At 65.2% G+C, this 23,777-nt stretch overlaps 7 protein-coding genes across 7 annotated transcripts; 4 read left to right on the top strand and 3 right to left on the bottom strand.

Annotated features, from left to right (window-relative positions):
• Window positions 1–1,127: 1,127 nt before the first annotated feature.
• On the top strand, window positions 1,128–4,197 carry PFL1_03297 (uncharacterized protein; the record flags this gene model as incomplete). Its single annotated transcript, XM_007880814.1, has 5 exons — window positions 1,128–1,175; window positions 1,611–1,845; window positions 1,956–3,180; window positions 3,313–3,451; window positions 3,574–4,197. 5 exons carry the CDS (start codon window positions 1,128–1,130, stop codon window positions 4,195–4,197), a joined length of 2,271 nt encoding a protein of 756 aa, XP_007879005.1.
• Window positions 4,198–4,797: 600 nt separating this feature from the next.
• On the top strand, window positions 4,798–7,009 carry PFL1_03296 (uncharacterized protein; the record flags this gene model as incomplete). The annotated part of the gene is made up of 6 exons (XM_007880813.1): window positions 4,798–4,922; window positions 5,011–5,427; window positions 5,531–6,154; window positions 6,276–6,486; window positions 6,587–6,837; window positions 6,961–7,009. The coding sequence occupies 6 exons, from the start codon at window positions 4,798–4,800 to the stop codon at window positions 7,007–7,009; spliced, it is 1,677 nt and encodes a 558-aa protein (XP_007879004.1).
• Window positions 7,010–8,590: 1,581 nt separating this feature from the next.
• Window positions 8,591–9,942, top strand: PFL1_03295 (uncharacterized protein; the record flags this gene model as incomplete). The annotated part of the gene is made up of 2 exons (XM_007880812.1): window positions 8,591–8,775; window positions 8,910–9,942. The coding sequence occupies 2 exons, from the start codon at window positions 8,591–8,593 to the stop codon at window positions 9,940–9,942; spliced, it is 1,218 nt and encodes a 405-aa protein (XP_007879003.1).
• A 150-nt stretch (window positions 9,943–10,092) lies between these two features.
• PFL1_03294 (uncharacterized protein) lies at window positions 10,093–16,533 on the bottom strand (the record flags this gene model as incomplete). The annotated part of the gene is made up of 1 exon (XM_007880811.1): window positions 10,093–16,533. The coding sequence occupies one exon, from the start codon at window positions 16,531–16,533 to the stop codon at window positions 10,093–10,095; it is 6,441 nt and encodes a 2,146-aa protein (XP_007879002.1).
• A 1,653-nt stretch (window positions 16,534–18,186) lies between these two features.
• On the top strand, window positions 18,187–19,701 carry PFL1_03293 (uncharacterized protein; the record flags this gene model as incomplete). The annotated part of the gene is made up of 1 exon (XM_007880810.1): window positions 18,187–19,701. One exon carries the CDS (start codon window positions 18,187–18,189, stop codon window positions 19,699–19,701), a length of 1,515 nt encoding a protein of 504 aa, XP_007879001.1.
• A 95-nt stretch (window positions 19,702–19,796) lies between these two features.
• PFL1_03292 (uncharacterized protein) lies at window positions 19,797–21,667 on the bottom strand (the record flags this gene model as incomplete). Its single annotated transcript, XM_007880809.1, has 2 exons — window positions 19,797–19,974; window positions 20,079–21,667. The coding sequence occupies 2 exons, from the start codon at window positions 21,665–21,667 to the stop codon at window positions 19,797–19,799; spliced, it is 1,767 nt and encodes a 588-aa protein (XP_007879000.1).
• A 1,133-nt stretch (window positions 21,668–22,800) lies between these two features.
• On the bottom strand, window positions 22,801–23,655 carry PFL1_03291 (uncharacterized protein; the record flags this gene model as incomplete). Its single annotated transcript, XM_007880808.1, has 1 exon — window positions 22,801–23,655. The coding sequence occupies one exon, from the start codon at window positions 23,653–23,655 to the stop codon at window positions 22,801–22,803; it is 855 nt and encodes a 284-aa protein (XP_007878999.1).
• Window positions 23,656–23,777: the final 122 nt, after the last annotated feature.

The following is a 23,777-nucleotide window of genomic DNA, read 5'->3' as shown; positions in this document are numbered from 1 at the left end:
CCCGCGTGCGTGGGTGGCTGGCATGGGTTGGGCCTCTCTGGGCAGCCCTCCTGGTTTTTCGTGGAGGCCCCGTGGCCTGGGCAAAAAGGCTGCCGGTGCTCAGAGGCGGGGGGCAGTCGCCGACAGAACAGAGGACCTGCAAGGCCTTCAAAGCCACGTACGTGCGTGCGTGCGTGCGTCTTCGGCGTCGGCGGCGCTGGCGCATTGGCCTGCCTGCCGTGGCCTCGAGCGGGCGACGACCGCCTGACCCCATTCCTCGCCCTCTCTGCCGCTGGCTGCCCCTGTGCCGATGCTCACTTTGACTAGCTGCACCTCTTCCATACCACCTCCACCACCATCGCCACTGTACCTTTCGCGCCACCATTGCCGTCCTCGCCCCGATCTCGTCTTCTCGACCACCGCAACCTCTGCACCCTCGTCACTCTCTTACGCCAACTGTCGTCGTGCCGACCGACGCCTCGATCTCGACCGACCCTGCTCGTCCGGCCGGGTCACCTCTCGGCACGGCCCGCATCCGGACTCACCTACACCCTAGCCTCTAGCAGAGCTCGCGCGCGCGTTCGTTTCGTTGCGGAGCTGCACCTTGTCTTTGCGCCCACGCGTTGATCCTCGGCCTCGCCCGAAAGTCGTCGGCGAGAACAGTCTCGGGTCGAGCCGGTTGCGCCGTCTTTCTCCTTGCCATAGACGCCCCCTCGAATCGTCTGCGCGACACCAGCCTCGACGCCGTCGCCGGAGCCCTCCACCAACGCCGAGGCCGGAATCGATCCTCCGCGCCCCTGACAACACCGTCAGCTGTGGCAGCTCTCCGCGGTGGCAGCTTGTCGTTCTTGACACCGACAGCACAACCTGCCGGCGTTGCGCCCTCCTGCACAGCGTCCTCATCCGCCCCCTCCTGCGACGCTTCTCATCTACAGGCCCTTGTCCTGTGCTTTCCGCCTTTCGATATTCAGACGAGTCAATTTGGATCGCCACCTCCCACCTAGACTCCAGCACGGGAGGTAGATTTGCCTGCATATCAGACTACGTTCTGACTGATCGCACCCATTGCACTGTGCAAGTCACCGTCACCACTCCCACCGCCATCGCCACCGCCACCACCACCAACACCACCTGGGCCGAACCCCGTCATGGCCAACATGCTCAAGGGCCTGTGGCCTGCGGGTCCTGCCGATCAGGTGAGCTCGAGGCCCTGTTGTGCGGCGGCTTGTCCCGACGGTCTTCCGCCCCTTCTAGCTGCGCTGGCAGCGAGCCGGTCTCGAAGCGGCTCGCCCAGACAAACGGTCTCCGAATCGTAGGCACTCGGGCGAACCCTAGAGAGCCCAACCGGGCTGCCGTGCCGGCCACGGCAATGTGCCATGCAGCCTCGCCTCGCCTTCGGGCAAGGCCGTCGTCTGCCGCTGGCGAAGCTCGTCGGCCGCTCCCCTTGCAGCCAGACAACTTGCCTCGACCGTTGCGAACGTCGCATACTCCCCTTGTCACGTCCATCTCGACCTTGCGACGTCGTGCGGCATCCTCTGCATCATCGTTCCCTGTGGCCCTGCCCAAGACGAGGGCCAAGTCTCGTCATGCTGACTCCCGTCGCCACCGTGCTTGGTTCCTTCGCATCGCAGACCACGCCAAAGGCTAGCAGCTCTGGCGGCGCAGAGCGCAACCCCTTTGACGCTCTGGCGCCTCCCTCTCAGCCGGCGTCGATGCATCGATCGCCGTCCAAGTCCTCGCTCCACAGCCGCAATGAGAGCAACAACTCGCTTCACAACTCGGGTGACCTCACCCCTGGCGGCTTCCGCACGCCGGGCGGCGTCACATCCCACGCCAGCATCCCAACCACCTCGCTCTCGACGACAGGTAAGTGGCCATCCTCGTCTCGGCCGGGCAGCCTTTGCCGGTCTACCGGCGCTGGACACTGATTTCGAAGCGATGCTTACGGCGAATCCGCCCATCACTGGTGGACGCAGACCCGGACTTCACGATGAAGCTGCCGCCGCCAAAGAACAAGACGTCTATGGCCGCTCCGGGACCCACTCCGCTCTCTGGCACCGCCACGCCGCCGTCCTCATCGAGCAGCGGCAGCAGCAGCACCACGACGCGGAACACGGCTGCGCCTCGAGGGCACCTAACCATCAAGGTCGTGGCGGGACGCAACCTGGCCACCAGCTCGCCCGAGGCGCGCCCGTACGCGGTGGTCTCGTTCGACAAGAACGAGTTTATCGGCCGCGAACCTATCGACGAGTCGGGCGAGGCGGCCAAGGGCGTAGCCGTGCCACGGACCGAGGCGGGCGAGAGCGGCCGCACGCGGGCAAAGACAGTCACGCCGGCCGACGCCCTGTCGCGGACGGGGCAAAACCACAACCCGGTTTGGAAGCACGAGGTGACCTTTGACGTCACACAGGAGCAGCAGCCCATCTATATCAGCGTCTACGACCGCCACGCCGAGGACGAGGGCTTCCTGGGCATGCGCGAGATCCGGGCGCGCTTTGTCCACAAGATGATGAGCGACCAGTGGTACCAGCTCGTGGCGCGCGAGGACGAGGACGGCGTCGAGCACTACCGCGGCGAGGTCCGCATCCAGATCTCCTACGAGAAGCTCGCCGCCAAGAAGCTGACGCCCAACGACTTCGAGTACCTCAAACTCATCGGAAAGGGCACCTTTGGCCGCGTCTTCCAGGTGCGCAAGAAGGACACCCGTCGCATCTACGCGATGAAGGTGCTCTCGAAGCGCGAGATTGCGCAGAAGAAGGAGGTCACCCACACCATGGGCGAGCGCAAGATTCTGGAAAAGTCGCTCGACTGCCCCTTCCTGGTGGGCCTCAAGTTCTCGTTCCAGAGCGCCACCGAGCTCTACTTTGTCACCGACTACAAGTCCGGCGGCGAGCTCTTCTGGCACCTGCAACGCGAGGGGCGGTTCACCGAGGAGCGGGCGCGCTTCTACATCGCCGAGCTGGTCCTGGCGCTCGAGCACCTGCACAAGTACAACATCGTCTACCGCGACCTCAAGCCTGAAAACATCTTGCTCGACGCCACCGGGCACGTGGCCTTGTGCGACTTTGGACTCAGCAAGCCTGACCTCGGCGCGGGGCAGCTGACCAACACGTTCTGCGGCACGACCGAATATCTCGCGCCCGAGGTGCTCCTCGACGAGTCGGGCTACTCCAAGCTGGTCGACTTCTGGTCGCTCGGAGTGTGAGTGTGGTGCATGGGCGCCGGCTCCCCGTGAGCGCACCTCGAGCCTCTCGCTGACGAGCCTTGTGCCATCCTGCCCTCGTGCATTTACTCTCTGGGACTCCCGTGTCACGCCCTGTCCTCTGCGCGCAGGCTGCTGTTTGAGATGTGCTGCGGCTGGAGCCCGTTCTACGCAGAAGACACGCAGCAGATGTACCGCAACATCTGCTTTGGCAAGATCAAGTTCCCTCGCGGCGCGATTGGCGACGACGGCAAGCAGTTTGTCAAGGGGGTGAGTCTTGGCAGTGCACGGCAGAGGCTGTCAGGCCGGCCCGAACGCCGTCGCCCTCTTGCTTGGTGTCTTTCGCTGATCCGAAAGTGTACCGCGCGGCCGCTCGCTCTTTCCACCTGCAGCTCCTCAACCGCAACCCCAAGCACCGCCTTGGTGCGCAGCGCGACGCGCAGGATCTCAAGGAGCACCCTTTCTTCAAGGACATTGACTTTGACGCGCTATCCAAGAAGCAGCTCACACCTCCCTTCAAGCCGCTGGTCGAGTCTGACGAGAGCGTGGCCAACTTTGACCCCGAGTTCACCGAGACGGATCTGCGCGAGATGACCATCATCCCCGGGTTCGAGGGCAACGCTTCGGACGCGACGTCGGCGCTCAACAACGGCGTGCTGCTGGCCGACGGAAAGGCCGGTGGCGCCGGTGGCGGCGGCGGCGGCGCGGGCAAGGGCATGGCCATCAACAGCCAGCGCTCCGGCGGCCTGGACGACGAGGGCGATGACGGCCCGCTGACAAAGAGCGTGCAGGACAAGTTTCGCGGGTTCAGCTACAGCGGGACGTACGAGGGAAGCACGTCGGGCAGCTTTGGCGGCCGGCGCGGCAGCGGCGGGTTCGGCCTGGCGGGCGCGAGCCTGGGAATGAGCCGAATGGAGGTGACGGATGCCGCCACCCGTGCGTCCAGCACGGCTGCCGCCGACGTCGACGACGACGACGAAGACGCATGGGACGACGACGAGACCATGGACCGGTAGGAGGCGCAGCGGTGGTGACGAACGAGTCGACTTCGCGAGCGGGCTTGCCATAGACGAGGTCAGCACTCTGGCCGATGCTTGACTCGCAATCCCTACCCGGCGGTATCCTGGCCTCGAGGTCCCCCTCCTGACGACATCCGGTTCCCTTCACCACTTGCTAGTACTATGTTGTAATACTGCGGCGCGCAACGTCTCCATCGCCTTGCTGCTTTTGCCATCGCCCATTCACATACACGTAACGAGATGGCCGCCGCCGCTTCCCAGATGGTCATTGTGGACGTCTTGACCGTTGCGGCTACGCTGCGCTGCCCCGCTGTGACTGCTGCTGCCAGAAGGCTAGCCTGGCCTGGCTTGGCCCGGTCCTCTCTCAGCCTCCGCGCGTCTCTGCTAGCCTGCCCTCCACCTTGCAGCTTGGGCGTAGGCGAAAAAGCGCAGAGGGCACGTTGCGGGCCGCTCCTCGCACCCCTTTCTTTTGGCCACCATCCTCCGCTGCCCCCATCATCCGCCTGACCACATCGACCATCCGCAGCACGATCCACAGCAATCTTCTTTCTCAGCTGCTCCTCCACAGCATAGCCTCCCCCCATCCGCCGAACCGCCATGTCGCTCTCGAACCGAAGGAACGCCCGCGGCTCTTCCTCGCAGGGGCAGCACAATCCCTCGAGGCAGAACCAGTACTCGTCTTCGGACCAGCAAAGCACACGATACAAGGCCGGACCGAACCGGTGAGCATAAACCAGCACGGGATGATCCCGCTGCAGTGTGTTGACGCGAGCTCATCACCCGCCAAACTTCCCCTCTTCCCGTCTGCAGGTCGTCCAAGTCGAGCAGCAAGCTCAAGATCCTGCCCGAGGAACCCGAGGAGAGCACCAGCGGTGGGGGTACTCCCGTCCTTCCCTCTTCGCCCTTGTACCAGTCCGGATCGAGTACGATGGGCAGTGGGCATTCACCCGCTCTCAGCCCGGGGATCCTGCGGTCAGACGGCAGCCGGAGGCGCTACTACGAGGACGGCGCTCTCCAGGCCGTCGATGATGCCGCCGCCGCACCCTCGAACCACTCGCACGAAGACAGCTCGTCTTCCGACGTCGAGGAAGGAGAGGAAGAGGAGCAGGTCGAGGTGTACAAGCAGCTCGCCCAGATCCCCGAAGGCAGCATGCGCAGGGATGCGAGGCGCCTCACGAAACGGGCCCGCGCCAATCTACCCCGCGTCACCGCCTACAGCACGGCAACGTGAGCCCTTCGCCAGCGATGCATTCCACTGGACGACCTGCGATCGGCCGCTGATAGCCAACCCTTTCGCTTTCTCCTCCTCCGCTCCCTTCACCCCGCGCAGGTCGTATCGCATGCGCGAGCTGACAAAGTGGCTGCAAGCGCGGCGGTCCAGCCACGGGACCAGCGTCATGCAGTTCGACGAGTGCCTCTACACAACCTACACTTACAAGTATGTCGACGAAGCGCGCGGATTCATGCCGGCCCTTTCCGGCGGCAAGGACCGGCACCACCACCACCATCACCATCATCGCAACAGCCGCCACGAATCGCTGCCGCCGCCGGCCTACAACGGCGCCCGCGGGCACGCCGCGACCGAAGGCGGCGCCACTGGCAGCGCCGCAGGGAAAGTCGGCGACCTCCTTGGCGTGCCGGAGCTGCGGTCCGAGCAGCACGACGGTCAGGCTGCACATGACGGCAACGCCGACGGCGACCGGACGCTCAACTCGGACGAGGAGCGAGCGGCACGCAGGGAGGAGGCGCGCGCACGGAGGCGATCGCGCTTCGCCGTCGAGGGCATGACGCCCGAGCTCTTCATCATGGACTACGGCGCTATCGTCATCTGGGGCATGACGCTTGCCGAGGAGAAGCGCTTCCTCCGCGAGCTTCGCAAGTTCGAGGTCGAGCGGCTCGCCTCCGAGGACGTCGAGAGCGAGGACCTGCACTGGTACCTGGCAGACTACAGTCGGTGAGCATGCCACGCGATGCCCCCGCCGCTGTCCCCACCGCCACCGCTGCTGTTGCCTGCGCACCATCGCTGACGCCGGATTCACCCTTTACCTGCTGCTCTTTGCTGCGCTGTGGCCCAGAATCTACAATGACGTGATCACGCTGCGCCGCGGCAGCTCGTACATGACCAAGCTCAGCTTGTCGCATGCGTTGGCGCAGTCGACCAAGATCAGCTTCTTTGAGGGCATCATCGACAATACGATCGAATCGACCAAGGACATCCCGCAGAGCATCGCCGAGAGCGGCAAGATTGGCATGCCGCCGGCCGAGATCATGAAGCAGATCGGACACGTGAGTTTGCCACCGGTCACAGGCAGCTCCTGGCCTGGCGGAGCGCTGCCGACTGACCGATGCCTCTACTCGCGGCCTGCCGTCCCGCGCGCGCTTCCAGCTCTTCATCCTGCGCATGAACATCCACCTGGTGGGATCCATTGTCGACTCGCCAGAGATCTTCTGGACGCAGCCGGACCTCGAGCCTCTCTACTCGGCCGCGCGGTCGTACCTCGAGATCCCGCAGCGCATCGACTTGCTCAACACGCGCGTCGAGGTGCTCCAGGACATGCTCCAGCTGCTCAAGGACCAGGTGACGAGCTCGCACTCCGAGTACCTCGAGATTGTCGTCATCCTCCTCATCATGCTCGAGTGAGTGCGCCTCCCCGCCTCCTCCCTCTCGCACGGTCGAGATGAGACGAGCGGACAGCCTGCTGAATATCCTCGCCTTGCTCTCTGCCCCTCTCCCACCTTTGCGGTGTGCGTGCGAAACAGGATCGTTCTGGGCGTAGCCACCATGCTCGTCGACCTCTATTTTGGCTGATTGTAGGAAGAGACAAGGGAATAAAGGAACGGGTCCGCGCGCGCCGCGTCATCGCAGGTGGCAGGGCACGGTAAAGGGCGGTGGCGGCAGCATCGGCGCAAAGGCAGCAGAGGGCAGCAGACAGACGCAAGGGATGGCGTGGCTGCCGGCAAGACGGCTGACGGCGGAGCAGCAAGGACAGCAACGTCAACTCATCAGGCAGAGCACGGGCGTCGTCTTCAGACTGCGGGCGACGGCAGCAACGCGGCGCGAGCATGCAAGCGCGGCGTGGGCAGCAGTCTGAGCACTTCCAGGTGATGACAGTGGCTACGATAAGGCGATCGGCATCGGGCAGCAGGCAGGCGGGAAGGCAGGCGATGGGTAGGCAAGCATGTGGGCAGGCAAGGCGGGCGCGGGTTGTGGTGGTTAGGAGGCGTACGGCGCGACGAGCGCGCGCGCCCTTTCTTGCTGGCGGCACCTGGCGGTCAGGGGACCGGCCTGGAGCGCCATCTGCTCTGGTCTCCCGTGATTTTCGGCACGCGGCTCTGATCTAAAAGATCAGAACCCGTCTCCCGTGATTTTTCAGCACGCGTCTCTGATCTTTTAGATCAGAAACCGTCTCCCGTGATTTTTCCCACGTCAGCGACCGTCTACTCCAGGGAACGTGGAAGCTGGCTGGCCTCAGTTGGCGTCGGAAGGCCGGATCTGAAAGGGATAAGAAGGGGCCCTTCCCTCGCCACCCCCTTCCCACCTCTCTCCCTCCCTCCTCACCCTCTCATCCGCGCTCGCGTACGCTACCTTGCACGGAAGGGTCGTGCCGGTACGCCTAAAGTACTCTGGCAAGGCGGCACGGTAACGTGTTTGCGAAAATAATCCCCCCGCCTCTCCCCGTCCTCGAACGGGGAGGGATGCCACTAGCTCCCAGCTCCCGCCTCTCCCTGCCTTGCGCGGGGAGGGAAGACCTCTTCTCGGCTCTCTCCCTTCCCCTTCCCCTTTCCCGCCTCTCTCCGTCCGAGGCTTCCTCGGACGGGGTGGGATGCCTCTTGCCCCCGCTCCCGCCTCTTCCCGTCTACCTCGTAGACGGGGAGGGAAGACTGCCCTCTCCATCGTTGCAATAGCATCATTTTCCCCAACCCTGTGTGACGGCTGACTTGTGTGTGCATTGGTATTCGATCGAGAATGGTGGCGAACAACTACACTACTAACATCAACTGAGGGCCAAAGATTTGGGCAATTGTACCGCAACGGTAAAGAGGTGCTCCGGGAAAGGAGCGGTTGTGAGTCTCCGTATGCAGAGAGCAGGTACACAGAGGGTGCACGCGCGGTAGAGACCAGGGTGACGGTCAAGACCTCCACAACACGCCTTGCGGAGAAAGTCCGTGGCGCGCCACCAACATCTTCACCAACACCACCACCATCACCAGCACCGCCGGCACCTCGAATCCCCAGCGCTGCCGCACCGACGCCACCGTGCCTCTCGTTCGCAACTCTCCTTGGCGGCCCCTTGGCCCGCGACCTACTCTTGCCTCCGGATCTCTCCCTCGACCCCTCGACCCCTCGACCCCTCCCCCCTTCTGCCACCTCTGATCGCCTCCCACGCCCATGTCTGCCGCGTCCAGGCGAGCCCAGGTGCGCTCGCTCCTCTCGGCCCGCTCGGGCATCCTCGTCGACCGCGCAGAGTCGTACCTCGCAGCCGTCGACGTATGGGCAGGCCAGGGCAATGCAAAGGTCGTCCAACGCATCGGCACAGGCCTCGTCGCCGTATGCTGCTGGCTGGCAGCAGAGAGGTGAGCTGCGCGTGCCCATCCCATCCTCGGGCCGCCTGGCTCCGAGGCTGCGGCACCTCTGATTTGCCCGCCGCTGACCCACGTCGTCCCCTTTCGCCACTTGGTCTCCCCCTGTCTCTCCATCGTACCAAAAGCCTCGACAGCACCACCTTCACTCGCGCCGCCGCAGAGAGGGCGTCCGGTCTCACCCCGATCCAGTTCCGCAATGCTGAGCGCGACCTCCGCGCCGCTGTCTCGAGCGTCGGGCACTCGGTGCCGGCTCTCCAATCCTCGGCTGCCCTCCAACCTCTCACTCCTTCCCGCCGCAGCGCTGCGTCTTCGGTCCATGGCACACCGTCGCAGCGCAGCGCTGGCGCCGACAGTCCGGTACCGTCGAGGACAACGCCCAGCAAGCGGAGAAGGCTCGACGACGTCACCAGCTTCGATCCCGCCGACCGCAGCCCGGAAGCGCTGCGAGCAAAGGCGCAGGCCGCACAGTCCGGCACCCTCTTCGCCAAACCACCCGGTCACGACCCATTGCCGTCGCCCCATGCGATCTCCGCCCTCTCGACACCGAGGACCACGCGCTTCCGCGATCACTTGGCCGGCGCGCAACCGCTGGCGCACACCCCCTCCCGGAGCTCTCCGCTCAAGCGTCAGAGGTTCGACGAGAGCCCCGCATCAGCTGCAGATCCGCGTGCCGCCGCAGCCGAAGCCTCTTTCGAGGCAGCCATGGCAGCCGTCGCCGGAGCGGCACGGACGCCGTCGGCGGTCGGTCCGGACTGCGCCGCAACAGGTATAGACGCGCGGGGGAATGCTGGCGCCGGCGGCGAGGCCGGGGACAAAGCCGTCTACGGTATGGACCTCGCGGATCCGCTCTTTGACCAGCCTTCTGCAGGACACAGTCGGGCTCGCCGCCTGCAAGCGATGCGCAAGCAGGTGCTCGGACTCGGCAGCAGCGGCAGAAGCCACGGAGGCTCGAGGATCCTCACCACCCGGCCAACCCAGACGGAACTGCAGATCAGGTTGGAGTCGCTGCGGCACCGCCTGGCACCGCTGCTGGATGGTCAAGACGGCACTGCCGCTTCATCTAGCGACGACCCCGCCTCCGCTGGCGACCGGTGGGACGCGTATGGCTCTGCGGCGGACCTCTTTATCTGCATCCCGATTGTCAATCCGTCCTCTTAGACCTGGCAGCGCGGAGTACTGGAGCCCTTTCAGCCATGGCGATCAGAGATCAGTCGTCGAGCAAAGGGTGGCTGTTCGCTTCCCAGAGGCCGATCGACCCTGCTGCAAGATTGGTAAGGCGAAGGCCACGACAGAACAACACATCTATCTCTATGGCGACACGCCGAGGAGCTTCTCAATCAGGCTGACGACCGCCTGCTGCTCCTCGAGCGAGCGCATCTTGGACGTCGATGAGCTGGCGACGAGGTTGCGCAGCGTATCGGAGAACTTGGGCGGAAGCGGGTCGGAGGCGGCGGATGGATCAACAGCCGACGCCGCCGCCTTGGGCGCTGCCGGGGACGACGACGTGCTCGCAGCCGTGCCACGCGGTGGTGCTGAGCTGACGTCGTACCCTCGCACGCCGGAGTAGGTCTCGGGCAGCGCCGCATTGGCGGACGAGAATGCGTCCGAGGGGCGCACCGAGTTTGCGCTGGCCGGTTGGCGACCCTGCGCCGCCGCCTTGTCGATGCGGTCCATTTCCTCAAAGAGGTAGTCGTCCGGCATCGGGGCAAAGCTCCTGGACTGGTCCGGCGGCGTCATCTGCATCATGTAGCCCAGCAGCTGCGGGCCGGGTATGCGGATCACCATGCCGTCCGAGGTCTGGGTCGTCGACGAGCGGCTCGAGTCGCCGGCGTCGTGCGAGGCGCTGCTGTGCGAAAAGCACAGGAAGCCTCCCGACTCCTGGCTCTGCCTCTCGAAGTTGGACTTCTCCGTCGACTCTTTGAGCTCGGCCGAAGTGACGCGGATGACGCAGTCCTTGACAAAGACGTAGCCGACGGCGAAGGCTTGGAGGTAGCCCTTGATGGCGCTCGCCCTCTCGCCGCCCGCGACGACGTCCTGGACAACCTCGGACGCCGCCTTGGGGACCCGCAAGTCGACGTCCTGGCCCCGGATGGTCTTTTTGCCGTCGGTGAGGGGCCAGACCGACCAGGGCGTGTAGTCTTCGTCTGCGACGGTGTGCATGAAGGAGCCGCTCAGCTCGAGGATGCTCGGATCGAACCAGCCGGACCGGTCCACGGTGACGTACGACACGCGCATCGAGATATCGACGCCAAACTCGGTCGACTTGAGCTCGCTCTTGACCTTGGCCTCGGCGGTGCTGCTGTTCTTGGAGTAGGAGCCGATCCAAAAGTTGCAGTTCCACGACGACGTCGACGACGACGCCATCGACGACGTCTCGCTCGCCTTGTTGGCCGACCTCGACGCCAGCGACAGCTCGATCCAGCGCGTGCCGCCACCGCCCCCGGAGGCACCGGCGGGGAGCTTGCCGATCTCCTCCGTCGTCTTGAGCTTCTCCTCGTCGGCCGTCTTGGCCTTTTCCTTGCGGATCGCGATGGCGTAGCTCTCTGTGAGGTCCTGCAGCTCCTGCTTGGCTGACGACAGCGTCCTCTGCAGGTTCTCGACCAGGATCTTGGTGTCGCCCGCCTGCGCCAGGGCGCTCTGGCTCATGAGCTCGGCGAGCTTGCGCGACGCCGAGTTGACGCCGTTGTTGGCTGCCGTCACCTTGTCGATCTGCCTGCCGATCTCGTCGACCTTTTCAAAGTCGTCGCCCAGCACGGCCTTGAGCTTCGACTTCTGCTTGTCCGTGTCGGGCAGCGTCTTGATCTTCTTCATGACGCTCTCGGCCATCGAGGCGCCCGCCAGCGACGCGGCGCCCACCGGCGTCGACGCCGTGGCCGCTTCCAGGGCGAGCTTGACGGCGCTCACGGTCGACTCGGTGTAGGCGCCGGCGAGGTCCTCGATGGCCTTTTCCCTGACGCGGGCCGCCGCCTCGACGCTGGCCTTGGCCGTGGCCGGATCGATGGTGGCGAAGCCGCGCAGGTTGGCGATCTGCGTCTGGAGGCCGTCGATCATCGATGCCTTGGCCCTCATCGCCGCCTCGAGCAGGTCCGACGACTGCGACAGGTCCTCGCGCGTGAAGGACGTGTCGAGCGACTGGAACCAGTCGGCCGGCTGCATCTGGACCGGGTAGATGAGCGAGGCAGTGTAGAGGGAGCTCAGGGCGCTCTCGCGCAGCGAGTCCTTGGCGTCCTGGAGCATCTCGGCCGTGGTGCGCACGTCGAGGTGTCCCATGAGCTCCCGCACCGTGTGGCTGTGGCCCCGCACGACGGCGTCGGCGTACTTGGAGTAGAGCTTGGCGTTTTCGATGCCCGTGATGCGCGCGAGCCGTCGGGTGACGGCTTCCATGGCCTTGGGGTCGTTTTGCCTCTCGGCCTCGCTCACCATCTCGTCGCGGTGCAGCTCCCACTGCATCCGCTTGTCGAGGTAATCCTGCGTCAGGGCGTCGGCGAACTCCATCCGCGTCATGTTGCGAGGCCGCGTCTGCCCGCCGCCCGCCACACCCCTGATGGCGCTCTTTGCCAGCGCCACCGATGGGTCCGAAGGGTCAACTGCGGACAGCGGCGTGACGACGGCGCCTCCCTGCGACGTCGGCTTGTCGGCGGGCATCACGCGGATCCCGCTCTCCTCGGACAGCTTCTGCGCGGCCTGCGCGTTGAGACCGGGCACCGTCAGCCGCGTGTCGACGGTGTAGGCGGCGTCGTCCGAGTGCGTCTGGGTGAGGAGCCAGGCTCGCATCTTTTCGCGCTGCTTGCGGGCCGCGATGCCGTCGTACGACGGGCTGATGGCGTTGAGCGCCTTGAGGTAGTTGCTCGACAGCGACTGCCCGTTGGGTCCGCCGACGATCGGACCGAGCGGGTAGAGGGCGTCAGTCAGCCTGAACTCGGCCTCGTTGACCACGACCGGCTTCTCGAAGCGCGAAAAGATGCCGCTCGTGTCGTAGGCGTAGCTCTCCTTGTCGATGAAGCGCGTGGGGAACTGGAGCGCAAAGTACTGCCCGACGCCCGGCGGGAAGTAGTTGAGCAGCTTCTTGTAGAGCGTCTCGATGAACGGGCCCTCGTTCTTGGCCGCCGAGTCAGAGCCGGTCGAAGTGTCGGGCTGGCCATTGACGGCGTGCGCCGCCGACGGGGCGTCATCCAAATCTTCCTTCCACGTAGCGTAGTACCGCACTTCGCCGTTGGCATCGCCATGCGCGGCAGCCGTCTGCCTCCTGATGTCCATCTGTTCCAGAACGGCCTGTTCCAGAACCTTCCTGCTGTCGTACTCTCTTCCCATCTGCGCATCGAGCGCTTTGAGATACTTGCGACGCGCCGTCTCCCATTGGCCCATCTCGAGCGCGACTTTGATGGTGCCGAATGCATCTTCGACCTGGAGCAAGGCGAGGTAGTGTTCGAGGACCGTCTTGGTCCTGTCGTCTTCGTGCCTCCGGAGCTGCCACGGGTACATTTCGTCGGCGTCGTCGCGGCGCTGGACCAGGTTCGAGGGGCCGGGGTAGAGCAGGGCGATGTTGGCCTTGTCGTACTTGGACAGCCTCAAGCTCATCCGGACCCGCTCCATCGGGAAGCCCGCGATGGTGAATGCCTCGGTCTCGGCCTGCTCGAGCCCCTTGGTCGTGAGCAGGCGCGCCAGATCTGGGCGGGCAAGATTGCCAATGGCGTCCATGACCGAGCCGGTGTCGTACTTTGTAGCCTTGAGCTTGAGCGCCGCCGCCTTGTCATCGAAGCGCTTACTGTTGATCCAGGCGCTGTACAGCCCAACGCACTCGTGGTCCAGGCCGAGAAAGTGCCCGAGCTCGTGGAGGAGCGTGCGGAGGTTGTACTGGATCCCGTCGATGTCCCGCCGCTCCTGCGACTGCCACGCCCTCGCTGCGTCGGCGTCGCGGAAGATGCCGTAGTAGAGGATGTCGAAGGGGACGGTCGAATATCCTTTCTGCGCACAGTACTCCTGGCGCCTGGCGCTGTGCCTGAGCTCCTTGAGCTTCGACCGGTCGCCAGAGTCGCCGCCAGGTCCCAGGAACATGCTCCGGTGGCTGCTGTCCGGGTCGATCCTGGCGGAAGTCGCGGAGCCCTCGTTGTTGTCATGGAAGCAGATGAGCAGGTCGGCATCGCTGGCCTTCTCCGGACGCGTCTCCTCGACAAACTCGATGTGCGCTGCCTGCGACCACAGCTCGAAGGCGCACACCAGCATCAGCTTCTGGTGCGATGATGGCGGCCTGTATCCCGGAGAAAAGGCATAGCGGATCTTCATCCGCTTGTCGTTTGAGTAGGCTAGCGGCAGGAGGTTGGTCGTGACAGTGACGGCATGTGCTGGCGCGCCGACGCTCGCAGGTCCTTGAGCTTTCGATGTTGTCTCCGACTCCGTTCCGCTAGCGCAGATGTTGATCAGTCGTCCGCCGCTTGCGACAGTGACGGTATCTTCGCCCACAGGCCTCATGAGAAGCTGCAACAACGCCTTCTGGTCCGCGACGTCCTCGGCCTCGTCCTCGTTTTCGCCGTCGACACCATGCGCAACGGTGTCCGAACTTGCCCCTCCGCGGCTGTCCGGGACGGCGTCTGGGTTCGGGTTGTGCGCCTCTTTTGCCCACGCGCCGACAATCTTGCGGATCTGCGTGGGGTCGATCTCCTCGGAGTTGGGCTGGAGGTCGGTGCGGCTGCTGGCCAGCACCTTCTGTGCGATGTCAGCGGGACAGCCGGCGACCTTGAGGGCGTAGTCGATGGTCCACTCTGGCGCCTTGGCATGGGGCCTGGGCCGAGGGTACTGGAGGACCATGTAGGCCTTGTCGAGCTGGCTGAGCTCGGTGTTGAAGGGGATGTCTTCCTTGAGGCCGGTGAGCTCCTTGGGCTGCGGGTACTGCATGATCGAGGTGGTGTCGACCTGCGAGTAGTTGGACACCTCCTTGGCGCCGTAGACGTCGATGACCTGCTCGTGGATCTGCTTGTCGGACCACCCCTGCTTGCGCCGGTACAGCTCCAGGGCCAGGTCGACGTTCTGCACCGCGATGCCGCCGTGGGCCGGGCTCTGGTGCTCGTGCAGCAGCCCGAGGACGTGCCCGAACTCGTGCAGGATCGTGGCACGCTCGTTGCGCGTCAGCGAGGACGTGCGATCGATCCAGCCCAGGTTCATGGTGTGCTTGTCGCCGTCGATCATCTCGCAGTCGGTGCCGACGTACGAGTAGCTGCCGTCGCTCGGGTCGAAGCGAATGCGGACTTGGCTGTCGGCGGGAGAGCCCACTTCGACGAAGCGCACGTTGGCGTACCAGGTCCACTCGTCGATGACCGTCCTGACCTTGTCCTGCTGCTGCGGCGTGCCCTCCATGAAGAAGAAGCGGATGTCCTGCGGGTTGCTCGACCACAGCTTCTCGCGGTTGGCAATGACGGCATTGACCGCGTGCGTCTTGGGCTTGCCGTCCTTGTTGATCGGACGCTTCAGGACCTCGTCAGCCGAGGCCGTGGCCGTCTTGGTCTGGCCCGGCTCGATGATGTCCTGGCAAGTCTTGCGAATCCAGGCGCCAAGGCGGATCGAGATGACGGCGTCGCCCTGGCCGGCATCAGCCGGCTTGGAGCCCGTATCGGCGCTGCTGCCGCCTTCCTTGGCAGTACTTTTGCCAAAGTCGGGGCCTGCAAACACGGCGTCGACGGCGTCGCTGTTGATCGGGGGTGCAGGGTGATTGTCGCCAGGATTGCCGGACCCACCGGCAGGCTCAGCGACGCTGTGCCCGGCCCAGTCACTGGTTCCCTTGAGCGGGAGCGCCTTCGTCCACGAGTCAGAAGGCGTCTTGCACAGCATCGCTGCGCCGCCGGGCCCGGGTCCGAGGTCCACGACGAAGACGCGATCAGCGGCTCTTCCCTGCAGAGAGGCCACGGCCATGCCGTAGTATCGATCGATCGTGGCCGAACCGGCAGCGGAGATCTCAGAGGGCTGGGTGACTTGCTCGGTCCATTCGGCGACCCGGCCGTCGGCCTCGATATTGTAGACGAGCCTAGGACCCGTTCCGAGTTGGGTTCCTTTGACCATGGCAAAATCGACGGTCGGTGCCTTGAAGCCGGGATAGAACTTGTCGTCGGGGGTAAACGGCGAGCTCGACGCCGGGTCGCTGGGGCCGCGAAGCGCCATTGCCCTGCTCGGCATCGCATTGTAGTAGAGTAGGCACAGTGTGGCGTCGTCGTGTGAAGCGGTCTGGGCCACGACGCGATTGCCGGGAAACAGGCGTAAGCCAGCTACGGGCGTTGTTGCCTTGCTGCGGAGCGCGGTGCGCAAGAGCTTGCCGCTTTCGGACTGCCAGATGAGCACGGCGCCAGCTGCCGTGGAGTAGAGCTCGAGCATGGAGCCGACGAGGGGCTTGTCGGGCTGGTCGATGGGCACGACGACTTCCTGGCCGCTCCAGGCCGGCTGCGGTGTGCCTGCAAATTGGCGTTTGACAATGGCGCCATCCTGGGCCTGGTAGACGAGGGTCCACGCCGTGCTGTCTCCAAGGACAGAGATGCGGGAGCTGCTGTGGCAGGAGGCATCGAGCGTGCCGGGGACGGTGTCGTAGACGAGCGCGTTCGTGGCCCAGTCGGTCTTGATGATTGCTTCAGCGATGCGGCCAGAGCTGAGGACGGCGTAGAGCAGCGTCGCCTTGACGTCGGGCACATGGGCAGCCAAGCGGCCTCCGTAGAGGTTCGAGGGGATCGTTGCGTGGCCGCCTGCGCCGTTGAGGGTGGTCTGAGGCATGTCGCAGTCCGGACCGGAGTGGGGACAGCGGAGAGCGTCCTGCGGCGATGCAATGTCTACAGAAGACCTGGGGTGGAGCCCGGGAGAGCTTGATGTGAAGGTGACTTAGGGGAGTCTGCGCTCGGCAGCGATGGCGGAGGTAAGAGGATTGCTCGAGGGCGCTAGCTAGGGAGGCTTCCTGGGCAGCTCCGAGATGATCAAGTATATAGGCGGACGCGATAGAGGACGGGAGGACAGGGTTTGCTCGTATGGGAGCAACGAAGCGGTGCGTTTGTGGTCGCTGCTGCATGTGAGTTCACAGTGTGCGCCGGGTCGAGGCGATTGGGGAGCCGGCTGCTGGCCGCGAGGCTGCGGCTGGCATTGCGGTTGCAGATACGCAGCTGTGGCCCGAGTCCATGGAGAGGTCGTTGACCGCGGCGCAACGCGTGCCATGCGCGGTAGCGTGGACATGGGAACCAGTCGCCTGGCTCGGGCTCATCGGGACGGGCGGCAAGGACGTGCGCGGACGGGCACGGGTCTCGAGCATCCTGCTGGCATTGTGGCGAGATCCGAGCAGGAAGAGCATCAGCGAGGTGCCGGAGCGAGACCGGCTGGCCGGCAAGGTTGGATGTCCGACGCGGGATCGAAACGGAGCGGCCTCGGTGGGAGCGGGAGAGACGACGTGGGTGCAGCCTGGTGGTGAGGGTCGAGGGCTGCGCCTGCTTGAGCCTTTCAGCTGTCTGTACCACAACAGCGAGAGTGGCAGAGGAGCGGGGAAGGAAGGAAGGCAGGCCGGGCGATGGATGCACGGAAAGGAGGGAGGGAAAGGTGCGAACGTCGTTGGCCAGCGGCTGGCAGTCACCCGCCGGCCGACGACAAACGAGAGGCTGCGGCCATGCGGAAACTGACAGGTGGGCAAGCCTTTACCACGCACGGTGGCTTCTCCCGCCAGGGCAAGCCAGGGCAAGCCAGGCCCCCCCAGGGTCCTGAGCGAAGCCTTGGCCTACATAGCCTGCTGGCAGGCCTGCGTTCGTGCCTGCAGCGGCCGGGCGGGCAAGCAGGCACAAGGCAGGAACCGACTCGGCGGATGCCACCCCGCCACCGCACACCTTCCCCGCGTCGTCCAACAGAGAATAGATAGAGGTGACCGACGAGCGTATGCACTGTCCTTCCCGTGCCCATGAAAACGCCCACCGCCTTCCTACCCGTACGTACCTGCTGCTTGCGTAGACGCCTGCTGCTTGCAGTCTGCCCTCGTCTGGCAGCCTTCGTGTAGCCCGCCTGCATCCTCGTCCGCTCCCAGCGCACTCGGAGCGAGCGAGATGGCGTATGTTGCCCTTTTGGGACCTCGTCGACTTCCGGAGTGTCAAACCTTGTCCCTCCTTTCCCACCGCCGTCAAGGCTCTAGCGATGATCGTGCTTCTGCTTCGAGCGCTCAAGCTGGGCGGACCTCGTCTCAGCGACTAATCCGGCGGGTCGCCGCCCTTCGGGAGCGTCGAGCAACACACCACTCCACGTCCTGCCTGCCTGGAGTCGAGGATCGTGAGGCACCGCGACGCCGCATCGTTCCGCGCTCTCTTATAGGTCATCGCTGACTCAAGCACCTCTACGCGCATTCTCTCAAAGAAGTGCACCGCCCTTCTCAACGAAGCCTCGCACCCCCTCCGCCTCATCATGTCAGCCGCCGGACCCATACCATACGACGTCCAGCCAGGCTTCCTCTGCATCCAGCGCAAGGGCGCAGAGGACCACAAGGCCTGGCCGACGGGCGCCACCGTCAGGGTGGCCTACGTCGGCCAAGTGTCTCCCGTCGTCAGGGGCGCGATGGACAGCGCGCTGGCAGAGTGGCAGCGAATCGTCGGCACCTCGCCCGTCCCGATCGATATCAAGATGGCCTCGCCCGACGACAAGACGGCCGACGTGCGCATCGCAGAGGGGAGCGGCATCAGCTGGTGCGTCTACGGCGCCGATGCGCTCGACGTGCGCGAGCAGGACAGGCCGACGGCGTGGTTCGGCATCGGCGGCTGGAAACGCGGCGTCGGCGCCATCTGGACGCCCCAGGAGGTCGGGCGCGTCGCCCGCCACATGTGCGGGCACATCTACGGCCTTGCACACCCGCTCGACGACGCGGCAAAGTGGAAGCCCGACGCCGTCAAGCGGTACCTCGCCCAGGACGAGGCTGGACAGCTGCTCGACCAGCCGGGCCTGTCGTCCTGGACGGCCGCGGCGGGCTCGATTATGCGCTTCGACCGGCCCGCTGAGCTCGTCGATGCCCCAGTCGGCGGCGGCCGCTCAATGTCGACCTTGAGCGACGCGGTCGATGCTCCCACCGTCGCACTCCTCAAGTCGCTCTACCCGACCAGCCCCGACGTCGAAGTCGCCATCTGCAAGCGTGCCGACATGGACGCTGCGAGGTGGGGCAAGGAGCACTCCACCTCGATGACGTCCAACATCCTCCCCGGCGTCTGCAGGCTCGACCTGGCGGCCAACGCGCAGTTCCGCTTCAACTGCTTTGCCCAGCCTGACCTGGTCAAGCCGGGCAAGAGCTACGAGTTCAAGATGCTCGCCTGGGGCGGCCCTCCTTCCGACCTGGGCCCGGACTCGACGGCCAGGTGGCTCTCGTTCCCGCCCGCCGACGCGCGCATCCAGACGGGCACCAAGGCTTCCCAGGATATCCGCCCGGGCAGCGCCGTCACGGGCGAGTCGCTCGACCAGGAGATCAAGTTCGCCGCGCCCTTTGCCAGGCCGCCCAAGGTCGTCGTCAGCCTGACGGGCTTCGACATCAACCGCGACTCAACGGTGCGCGCCAAGGTGTACGCCACCGACATCACGCCGACGGGCTTCAAGATCCACCTCGAGACCTGGGCCGACACGAGCAGCTTCAACATCATGGCCTCCTGGCTCGCCTACCCGGCCGACGACGACACCTTCCGGTCCGGATCGCTCGACCGTCCCGGCACCGGCCTGCAGCTGCAGCACTCGGCCGACCACACGTTCGACTCGCCCTTTGTCAAGCGGCCACGCTACCTGTGGTACGGCCTCAGCCTCATCGACACGCCCAACACCAAGGTCGGCGTCGAGATCAACGTGCCCAGCTGGACACGGTCCGGCCTCACCTCGGTCGTGTCGGCGACCAAGGCGGAAAACAGGTTCAGCCGCCTGTGCGGCGTCTACATTGCCATCTTGTAGTCATGCTAGCTCGTCATCGTCTGGCTGTACGTTAAAAACGGCTCGCGCCTCGGCTTGCAGGCAGCCAACGTGACAGACTGCGTAACCAAATGCCCCTATGCCGACCGGCGTTGCGTGGAAATGGCGAGGTTGATGACGGACATCAGGACGCCCAGGGCGCCAAGGCCGATCCCGAGGTAAAAGGCGCCTCGGTAACCGCGGAGCTCGTCGGTCCCCTGCCGGTTGACTTGCGACTCCACCGTTCCGGCGATGCCTAGTCCCAGAGCCACCGAGCTGCCGGAAAGACACAGAGGCGGAGAGGGGGAAGGCAAGATGGGTCAGATCGGGTCTCGGTATTCCTCCTCCCGCACCGCCCGGACGCGGCCGCGCGTACTCACTAGTTGACGACCGTGTTGACCAAGCTGCTCGCCTCGCCCTGGCGGTGGTGCGGCAGCATGTCGCTGAGGATGATCGAGGCCGAGGGGAAGCTCATGTCCATGCCGAACGGCATCACAAACGACGCGACAAACGTCTGGGCCCAGTAGGTCTGCTCGACGGGCGCGGTGCCGGCGATCGAGATGCCCGTGGTGAAGGCGATCAGGGCGAGGAGCATGACGACCTTGCTCCCGAAGCGCGCCAGGATGCGCTCCGACGAAAACGCGGCCACGACGCCGGCGATGGCGGCGGGCGAGAGGGCTGCGACGGAGCCGAGGGGCGAGTAGCCCCGCTGCCGGATGACGAACTGCGTGATGTAGAAGAGCCAGATGCTAAAGGCCGACCAGCCCAGGGCGAGGGCGCCGAGGATCAGACAGCCCTGTAGGTTGAAGATCGAAGTCGGCAGCAGCGGCAGCGACGCACGGCTCTCCCACACCACGAAGGCGCACAGCAGCATCACGCCGACGATGAGGAGCACGTAGACGTAGACGGTCGACCAGCCCACCAGCAGGGCTTGGTTCCAGGCAAAGTTGAAGAGGACCAGGCCGCTCACGCCGAGCACCATGCCGAGCAGGTCGAGGCGCTCCCAGAGCGGGCGGTGCGCGGCGCGCTGCCCTGGTTGATCTTGGTGCGAAGGCGAAATCGACCGTGCCTCATCGACGTCGGCGACCTCTTCGTCCTTGAACGCCGCGTCGTGCTGGTGCTTTTCGTCGTCCTGCGCCAGGAAGGCGCGGCCGAGGTCGTGGAGCTGCCGGTCGGACGGCACGACGGCGGTGCAGATGACGACGAGCGCGGCGCAGACGATGGCGAGCAGGTAGAAGCCCCACCACCAGCCCACAGTAGCTCCGAGCAGGCAGGTGAAGGTGCCTCCGAGCACTGCTCCGCTCGGCGCCGTAGCCGCGTACAGGCAGAAGGTGAGGCGCTTTGCGCGGCTCTGCGGCGGAAAGATGCGGGCCAGGACGGCAAGCGAGTTGGGCAGGAGGACGGCGAAGCCCAGGCCCTGGAGGCCTCTGCAGACGTCGAAGAAGATGGCCGAGCGCGTGTAGTGCGAGAGGCCGGCGACGAGGGACCAAGCGCCGACCCAGGCGTAGCCGACGAGGACCATGATCCTGTTGCCGTAGAGGTCGCCCAGGCGGCCAGCGGGGAGCACAAACGTGCCGACGGTGAGAGAGAAGGCGGCGGCGAACCACGACTGCTGTTCCGGGTCGTCTGCGAGGCCGAAGGTGTCGGCGATGTAGGAGCCGCCAAAGATGGTGGCGCCGAGGGCCGCCTGGGTGAGGAGCATGACCATGCAGAGGGAGACGGAGCAGACGGCCTGACGCACGGCGCCGGCCGAGCCGTGGAAGATGCTGGTCGGCGCAGGCTGCCCCTGCTTCGGCGTCGAACCCGGCAGCTCGTGCGATGGCGGCGCGGGGCCCGTCGTGGCGATGGCACCGCTTGGGGTTGAACAGTCTGTGTCGTCGGCGGGCATTGTGGCGGATGGTGGTGCAGGAACTGGAGCGCTGCCAGGAGCGGCGAGGTTGGCCGTGCTTGTATCACCCGGGGAGGCCATTCTTTGCAGAGGCTGTCACTCAAGGGTGCTGGCTGGATGGCGCCTAGGGGCAGCAAGGGCAGGGGTCGAGCGCTCGTCGATGGTAGGCAACAGAGTAGTAGGCGGCGGTGGTGGTGGTGGTGGTGGTGGGATCTAGCGATGCAAGCCTGTCTGGCCGCGGCGAGTCTAGTCTGGTAGGCGGTGGTGTCTCATGTCCGGAGGCATCTTTGCCCCGTCGACGATGCTACGGTAGGTATTTGAGCAAGGGAGGGCCAGAGAAGAAGATGGTGTGTGGGCGCGAAGAAGGAGCAAGCTTTAGCGCTACGGCTGCCCGCCCGTTCCGGAGATTACGGAGACAAGACGGAGACAAGAAGAGTCGAGCTAAACCGCCAGGCGAGGAGTTAAGGCGCCGCCTACCTGGCCTTCCACTCGTTGCTCTGATGCCGGCGGCGGCCTGCCAGCCTATCGATGTCTCTGGTGACGTCCACCTCACTCACGGCCGGCCGGCCACCACGTTTAGCTCCGAGCGCAACCAATCTTCGACGTCGGTCGTTGATATCACCGCCCCTGGCATCTTCGTCGAGGGTCACTGCCGGGCAGCTGCCACGACGCGGGCAGCCAGCCACGTTGCCACGATCCATACCCGGCGGGCAGGACAGCCCCTCGGACACCACCGAAACCGGCACCGGCGTCGCTGCAACGTCCATCACACTTTGCGTGTCTCTCTTCCCATAGCATTCCATCGATCCATCCATCCAGGAAGAGAGGCTAAAGCGTCTCGAAGAGGGGGAACGAAGAGGGCCGCCGTACCTGGGCTCAAGTCGCTATAGACGAGGCCGGGTAAGGGGACAGTGGAGCAGGCCGCGAGGTATACAGCAGAGGATCGAGCACCTAGCATCTCGACAGCACCATCGGCGGACGGCGGGTACAGGATGATGCGAACCCGCACGTCCGACGAAGGCCAGAGAAGACTAGATAGAGGAAAGGAACGAATCGAGCCCGTAAAGACAACACTACGACAGAGGTGGCGGTTAAGGACCGTGACGACAAGACCGGAAGAGCGAGGGAAACAGAGCAGGGGATGTTGAGGGAGAGTGGAGAGAGGGAGGGAGAGTGGAGAGGAGGGCTATCCAGGAGAAAACTGGCGCGCGCGCTCAGCTGGCCGCTGCGACGGCCATGCCCGAGAGGCCGTCAAAGAGGGCCTCGAGGTTGGCGAGATTCTGCAGCGGCGGCTCCTCGTCGTCGGTCTTGGGCGTCGGTGCGGGCTGCTGGCTCGACGAGGTCGACGAAGACAACGACGAAGACAGCGTGGGGCTCGGCGTGTGCTGGACGGGCGTGTGCGACGACGTGGTGGGCTCGGGCGTCGAGCTGGGCGTCGAGCTGGTGCGGGGCGCCTTCTTGGTCGTGGCGGGCGGCGTCCACTTTGGCGTCGTCGAGGTCGACGTGGGCGTGGGCTTGGGCTTGGGCTTTTGTTCGCCGCCTGAGCCGTCGTCGGCGGTCCAGCTCATCTGGAAGACGCCGAGGTCAAAGTTCTGGTTGGAGAGGGCGCCAAAGAGGCCGCGGCTCATGTCGAGGCTGCCGTAGGCGCAGCCGGGGCAGACGTCGACGACGGTGGCGTGCTGCGTGATTCCGAGGACGGGGTAGGTGATGGTGATCTGCTTGCCGCACCACGACGAGCGCTGGCCCATGTCGCCGTACTGGGCGGCGTTGAGGGCGACGATAAAGTCGCTGCCGGAGTTGTAGCCGCCGCAGGCACCGAGGCCGGCGTCGTAGAAGGTGGCCTGGCCGTGGAAGGTCTGTCCGCGCTTGGCGAGGGCGAGGCTGCTGCTGCCGTCGTCGTCGGCGGCGGCGTGGCGGCGCGACTTGCCAGCAGCATGTCTGCGGAGCTGGGCGGGTGCAGCGCCAGGGTCGGCGTGATCGGAAGCGACGGCACCGGCAGCGGTCGTGAGTGCGAGGCCGAGCAGCAGCAGCGAGACGAGGCGCGTAAAGGTGTAAGGTGTGGGCGACATGGTGGGCCAAGAGGGAGGAGTGGCAGCTGGAGATGACAGGATCAAGGAGGGTCGAGAGTGTTTTGGTCGATCGACTCGGAACGGCCTGCGCTGAGTCGAGTGGCCGGGGAGGAAGAGAGTGT

This window comes from Pseudozyma flocculosa, assembly GCF_000417875.1.
Source record: "Pseudozyma flocculosa PF-1 unplaced genomic scaffold scaffold00010, whole genome shotgun sequence".
NCBI lineage: Eukaryota > Fungi > Basidiomycota > Ustilaginomycetes > Ustilaginales > Ustilaginaceae > Pseudozyma > Pseudozyma flocculosa.
This window is presented reverse-complemented; position numbering and strand designations above follow the sequence as displayed.